The sequence below is a fragment of the Penaeus monodon genome, chromosome 38, assembly GCF_015228065.2.
Source record: "Penaeus monodon isolate SGIC_2016 chromosome 38, NSTDA_Pmon_1, whole genome shotgun sequence".
In the NCBI taxonomy this organism is placed as follows: Eukaryota; Metazoa; Arthropoda; class Malacostraca; order Decapoda; family Penaeidae; genus Penaeus; species Penaeus monodon.
Genome location: NC_051423.1, coordinates 20,790,901 through 20,797,637, shown reverse-complemented (window position 1 = coordinate 20,797,637; position 6,737 = coordinate 20,790,901). Strand labels below are relative to the sequence as shown.

General features: G+C 36.0%; 1 protein-coding gene across 1 annotated transcript in view; it reads left to right on the top strand.

Moving 5' to 3' along the window:
* Nucleotides 1–1,335: 1,335 nt before the first annotated feature.
* The window catches only part of LOC119596908, a 7,545-nt gene continuing 2,143 nt past the window's right edge, over nucleotides 1,336–6,737 (top strand). Inside the window, exons 1-5 of the mRNA XM_037946269.1 lie at nucleotides 1,336–1,541; nucleotides 4,207–4,300; nucleotides 4,767–4,901; nucleotides 5,256–5,385; nucleotides 5,710–6,737. The exon at nucleotides 5,710–6,737 is cut by the window's right edge and continues 2,143 nt beyond it. Coding sequence (XP_037802197.1) covers nucleotides 4,257–4,300; nucleotides 4,767–4,901; nucleotides 5,256–5,385; nucleotides 5,710–5,841 — 441 coding nt within the window. The 5' untranslated portion in view covers nucleotides 1,336–1,541; nucleotides 4,207–4,256 and the 3' untranslated portion in view covers nucleotides 5,842–6,737. The remainder of the gene's footprint in view (nucleotides 1,542–4,206; nucleotides 4,301–4,766; nucleotides 4,902–5,255; nucleotides 5,386–5,709) is intronic.

Sequence of the window (6,737 nt, the reverse complement as noted above, 5' to 3'; positions counted from 1 at the left end):
TAAATTGAAATTAATATTTAGGCTTACATAATGCGATTAAATGTTTACTCATCAAAATTCTATTCTGTATTTGAAGCACAGAACATTAAAGTATGTTGATATGAATACGAATTAAGCGGAGGGGGTGGGTCATGAAAAACACATTAATTCGTAATCAGACATTCAATGGTATACGGTAGCAAAGTCATAATTACCATCATTATAACTTTCAAAACATTTTATCGTGTGTTACATTATGGCAGCGATGACCGTAATGACATTGTTATCATTACACTCTTGTGACTGACGTGGTAATTTCATAATATTGCTTCAGACTACGTCTAGTAGAAGCATGTTATTGATTTTAAGTAATCGAGCCCTCATAAACCCGCCTCAGTTAAGCATATTGAGAGAATGGGCCTTCAATTTTCCACTTGAACTTAAATCCTAGATAAATTCGAACCTATTGGTAATAGCTTAAATCCTGAACTTAGTATCAGAAGTCCTGACGAACACGTATTTATATCTTTTGATATCATTATTCACTCACTGATTACTGTTATACATTTATGGAATGTTCTTATTCAGTTATTTATTAAATTTCTTCATTTTTTAAATACCATTCTTTACTGATTGTTATGATTTGTGTTATATTCATAAAAACAAAAAATCTTAATCTGCCTGTGATGAAACGTCTTGTTTTCGTCCCCTTAACGGATGCCTTTCCTTCCTTCACTGTAATAACACGTTGTTTTGTGATGACCAGTGAACTCGTCTCATCTTGTAATACTAGGCAGTTATACTTAATGATTATGTACCTGGATCAACTTACGGGTTAAATTTTGTATAAAGAACTCATACGCGTGTACTTTGAATCCAGTTTTTTTCTGAAGTGTAGCACAATCAGAAAAAAACGAGGTATTCCGGTCTGCCAACCTGCAGTTGGAAAGAACTTCACAAAACTCCAGTCTCGTCGCTTTGTAGATGAACAGGAGTTACTGATCTCTGCTCCTGAATATTTTGCATGCATTCATACGAAGTTCTCGGTAGGTGGAGGTGGTGGTGGTGGTGGAGGTGGTAGTGATGGTGGTGGTGATGGAGGTGGTAGCGGTAGTGGTGGTGGAGGTAGAGCAGGAAGAGGTGAGATGGAGGTGATGTAGTGGTGGTGATGGAGAAGAAAAATGAGGAGGAGGAGAGAAAGGAGAGGGACAGGGATAGAGGGAAAAAGTGGGGGTAAAGAAGAATTAGAAGCAGAAGAAGAAAACTACGATAAAGAAGGAGAAAAAAGAAGAAGAGGAAGGAGGGATACGGATGGGGAGAAGGAGAGAAGGGGGGGAAAAGCGAAAGAAGAAGAAGAAAGGGAGGTTGTACTCGTCATCATGAAATACTGCATACATACAGTGGCCTTAAGCTGCACTGCGCGTGTGTCAGGGAGGCCCCCGTGATTGGCTGCCTGGAGGAGGGCCTGGCTGGTGAGGGAGCGACGCCTCAGAGCCTCGCGGGAAACTTCAGCAGTTGCTGCCTTGCCGTCGCAGAGAGAGGTCGTAGTTCTCTTATCTCCGGTAAATATCAACAAGTAACAGTTGGGATTATACACTTGTTGAAAAACATCGGCTTTACGCTGTATGTCTGTGTGTGTGTGTGTGTCTTTGGAGTGGTTTTATGAATACGGGAAGTTTCATGAAATTGCACCATCAGAGAGGATTTTTATATATTTTAATGTTTTGTCGGATTTACACTTAAACTTTATCAAATGGTAACTTGTATCTTACAGTTTTTATAATCTTTTGGAACTGAGTCGAAAACATCAACTGTGTCACAAAATTCTTTTTAAAAACAGTGAAGAAATGGGAAATATATATTCACAATGTGGGATAAACTAACATCATCTCATTAACAGTGAGAAGGTGAGAGATGATATATAAAAAAAAAGTCTTATAAAGATTACTACACGCGTTACATAATAAAAATAACAATAATAACACCCAAGCCCACAGGAGTCCGTTTTCGGGGAGGGCCGGGGTGCGAGGGGAAAATACGTGAACTGAGCGAGTGGAAAGTTACCAGCGGGAGGGAGAGGCATACAGGGGGAAGGAGGAGGGGGAGAGCGAGAGAGAGAGAGAGAGAGAAGGGGCGTGTTGGGGGGGTTGCGTGACGAGCCTGCGTGTGCGTGTGTGAGTGAGGGGTGGGGGTGGAGGAGGGGACTGCGACCCCTCCTTGGAACCCCCAATAGCTGCTGGAGCCCCCCTACCGTGTACTGCTCTCGACCCCTCCCGTTTCTCATAGCTTTGCGCACCCACCCACGCCTACCTCGCTTGATAATAATGTTTTGAATGTGATCAGAGAAGTGGGACGGAAACCTTTTGATGTGAATTGCTGTTATATATGTTCTTTTTTTCCCCGCGAAAATAGTTCAAGTATTCATAATTATCCGCGAGTGGTAACATAGGTGGAAGAGAATTGAGTGTATTGTCAGCTCATTTCTGACACGATGGTTGTACGCATGTCAGGAAAGACAGGTAAAGGTAAATAACTTTATTTGGTAGTTTATTTAATTATTTGTTAATGTTGTAGAGGCGTTTAGATGCCTAATAGTATGATGGATTAACAGACGAAGCGGTGTAATCTCTCTAGTGCTTTTCGCAAGTAGACTGGTCATTTCCGATTCCAATGGTATCGTTTTTGCATACTTATTACTACTGCGTGTGTAATTGTACATTATTATGTAATACAATTATACACGCAAAGGTAATATATATATATATATATATATATATATATATATATATATATATATATATATATATGTGTGTGTGTGTGTGTATACATACATATACATATACATATATATACATATATATGTATATACATACATATACTCATATACACATGTGTATTTATATTATATATATACATATATGTATTTTATGTATATTAAATATATATGTATTATATGTATATTATATATATAATATATAATATAGATATGTATGTATGTATATGTATATATATATATATATATATATATATATATATATATGTGTGTGTATACATACATATACATATACATATATATGTATATACATACATATACTCATATACACATGTGTATTTATATTATATATATACATATATGTATTTTATGTATATTATATATATATGTATTATATGTATATTATATATATAATATATAATATAGATATGTATGTATGTATATGTATATATATATATATATATATATATATATATATATATACATATACATATACAAATATATATATATATATATATATATATATATATGTGTGTGTGTGTGTGTGTGTGTGTGTGTGTGTGTGTGTGTGTGTGTGTGTGTGTGTCTACATATATATAGCTGTTTTTTTTTTTTTTTTTTTTTTACCCTTAGATTATGTTAATAGGTATGCATGTTATACATATTCATTGGCATTAATAGGTACATACGTATAGTTATAGATGTATAGTTGTGTAAGTTTATATATATTGGAATTAAAAGGGTATTTATTAAAGCTACTTTGCTTGAAATCAAATACACGATAACAAACGCAAGCAAGTGTTCTTTTTTTCTCTACGTTTTTCGTTTAACTATTTCACTGCGAGGAAATAACGGGGAAAAAAAACACGCACAAAAGTCTACGGAGTTGAAACGCGACCTTCCGAATTTTATTTCCGGAAATAAATTGAAGTAAACCTATTGTTAACGGGAACATTTATAGATATTTGATTTTATTGAACAAATTACGCATCCAAGTTATTCGAAACACTTCATTTAATGTGAAAAGACGACCTCGTTGTACCAAATCATAGTTAATGCGAAAAACGGGCATGTAACTGCCCTTAACTTGAGGTCATGTGGTTCTGTTTGTAAACACGGTTGCCATGACGTCGCAGATGAAATGCCAATCATGCACAGTAAAGATGTTTGAATGGCAACTTCGTTTACTGGTCTTATGACTCGATGGAATCTTTTGTTTTATATTACTTTTTTGTTTTAGTCTGGGCCTTGATTTTATACATAGAAGGGAAAGTGATGGATCTGTAGAAGACTAAAGCGTCTACTGTCATTAGCTGTAGCTATAATTTATTACGTATGATAATTAGGTTCTTACTCGTCTTCGCAGAGAAATTGTTATTCGTTTTTTTTATTATTTCTTTACTCTTATTTATTTAAGAAGTGTGATTACAATGCCTCTTTTCTCTCTTTTCCAGGGTCTAGCGTGTTGCATCATAACTTATCAAACGGTTGCCTGCATCCAGCCATGTCTTGTGGAATGGTTCAAACTGACAACTATTTTGCTTCCAGGTAAAAAATCAGAATGTTTAGATTTGTTTTATGGGAAATACGCTATATGAAAACTTGTTCTAGATTGATGAAAACATGGAATTTAACTTATCACTAATGGTAAAATAATAATGATAATAATAATAATAATAATAATAATAATAATGATAATAATTATAATAACAAGTGTTAGGAGTATTGCAAATAGTCTAGACTTTAGATATTGAACAACTTATTGTTGTAAATCTTCATTAATAACTTGACATTCCATTATACACATATTTTACTCTGAAAGTCACACGAATTATGCCACATTGAATACAGTAATAAAAACTTTATTTTATACATAACTCAGAATACCCTATAAATCCTCCCGTTTTCTTACCATACAAAGTACACCACATTTGATACAGTAATAAAGACTTTTTTTTTTTTTTTAGACCCAGAATGCCTAACAAACCCTCCCATTTTTTTTCTCTCTCACCAGCAGTTGGGTTACAAGAAGCGAGAGCAGCGAGAGCCTGTCACGACTTGACCTGATGACGCACCAATACCCTAATCATGTGGCTGAGCCCATGATGACTCTTGAAGACCTACGCTCTCAGTACAACTCCTGCTACACGTAAGTTGGGTTATAGTATTAGTTATTTTGTTTAGTTGTTTGTTTTTTGTTGTTGATTTGTTTTATTTTTATTATTATTTATTTATTATTATTATTATTGTTATTTGTGTGTGTGTGTGTGTGTGTGTGTGTGTGTGTGTGTGTGTGTGTGTGTGTGTGTGTGTGTGTGTGTGTGTCTGTCTGTCTCTGTTTGTGTGTGTTTGTTTGTATCTGTGTGTAGACATCAATAGATACGTAAACATATAGATAAGCATAATCATATACATGGCTATACTATCGTTTTCAATGTATTTTAAGCCACTTTTCTGCCATCAGCCTATAACCCTCACCTAACCCAATACCCTTCCGTTACAGATGTGGCGTTAGTTGGAGTGACAATCACGTTTCACTTGACTGCCGTGAGTGTGGTGGCTATTCCTTAGAGAGACCCTGCCCTCTTTGTGACGGCAAGTGTCGCAGCTCGTGGAGGAGAGATATCTCAATGGTGAGTATCTTTAGCTATATTCCTCTATGATTTCTTTCTATTTTTAGAGGTCTTCGTGCGCGTGTCCTTTTTAGGAGTTGGATGTCAGTGTTTCATCAAGTTTGATGGGTTGATAGTTATGTGTCATGAACTTTTTTTCATGTTAAAACGATGCATTATCGTGTTTCACAAGTTGATAACAGTATTTTGGGAGATTTATACTGTGATAACAATGTATTGGGAAACGTAACATGTTGGTGACAATGTCTTATAAAATTTTATATGTTGGTATTCATGTGATATCACTGTTTTCACGCTTAATAACTATGTATTATCAACTTTCAGTCTCACAGCGTTGGCAAGGCACACTGGGAAGGTGAGTGCGGCCTCTCTAGTGAAGACCGGCCAGCTGTCCCCTCCTTTTTACAAGAGGACGTCTTGGTACAAGGACTCGAAGACCTAACAACATCGTCATGAGTCTTAAGTCATTGAGGTACTCTTCTCTCAGAAGGAGGAAGTACTGTAGCAACAGCCCAGCAGGTCAGGTGTCATGTACCAGCTGCATTTCTCACCAGAAGATGTTTGTACTCGTTACTGGCAGACAAATATTTTCTAAGGCTCCTTGGAGTGGTCGCATAATGTGTCCTTAGAGATTTTATGGTTGCTTGTTAGGATGTATGAATATTTGGATGCCTTGGGGTTCCCTGAGGAAGCGACAGGGTGTGCTGGAAGCCGCAGGTCGCCAGAGAGAACCCAAGGTGGTGTACAATTGCAGGAAAGCTCAAGTGTTAAACAGGTGCAGAGATGTGGGAACTTACTTACAAACAGTCTGATCAAACTCAAAAGCATTACAGTGGAATTAAGTTCTTCATTGTGAAGTATTTAATATTCCAAATTTGTGATATTATCTTGTGATATTAGCTAGTACAAAAGTACAAGAAATATTGATAAAAAAATGGATATATAACATATTGTTGCTCAGCAGGATTTGTGATCACCATATGAAAAGATGCAACTTCACCCAACATTAAGTATAATGTAATTCCATAAGATTTAATGGATATGGAGTCTTGATTAACACCAGAGAGGAAAAGTTCATTGCTACTTCATTATGCAGGTTTTACAGCTGGTTGAGCAGGGTAGTTGCTGACAGGATTTGGGATCACAGTCACTGACAGTCTACATTAAACATGTTATATATATGTATATATATAACAGTGCATATAAGTTGCAGTCAGCTATCCAGGTTGCAAAGCAAGATCCTGCACCTGTTTATTATTCAAAGTCTTGTTCGGAATTCAACCTGACCTGATGTACAGAGGAGTTTTTCCCTAAATCTACTGGATAAACCTGATAAAGCATCTAAGTTCTGA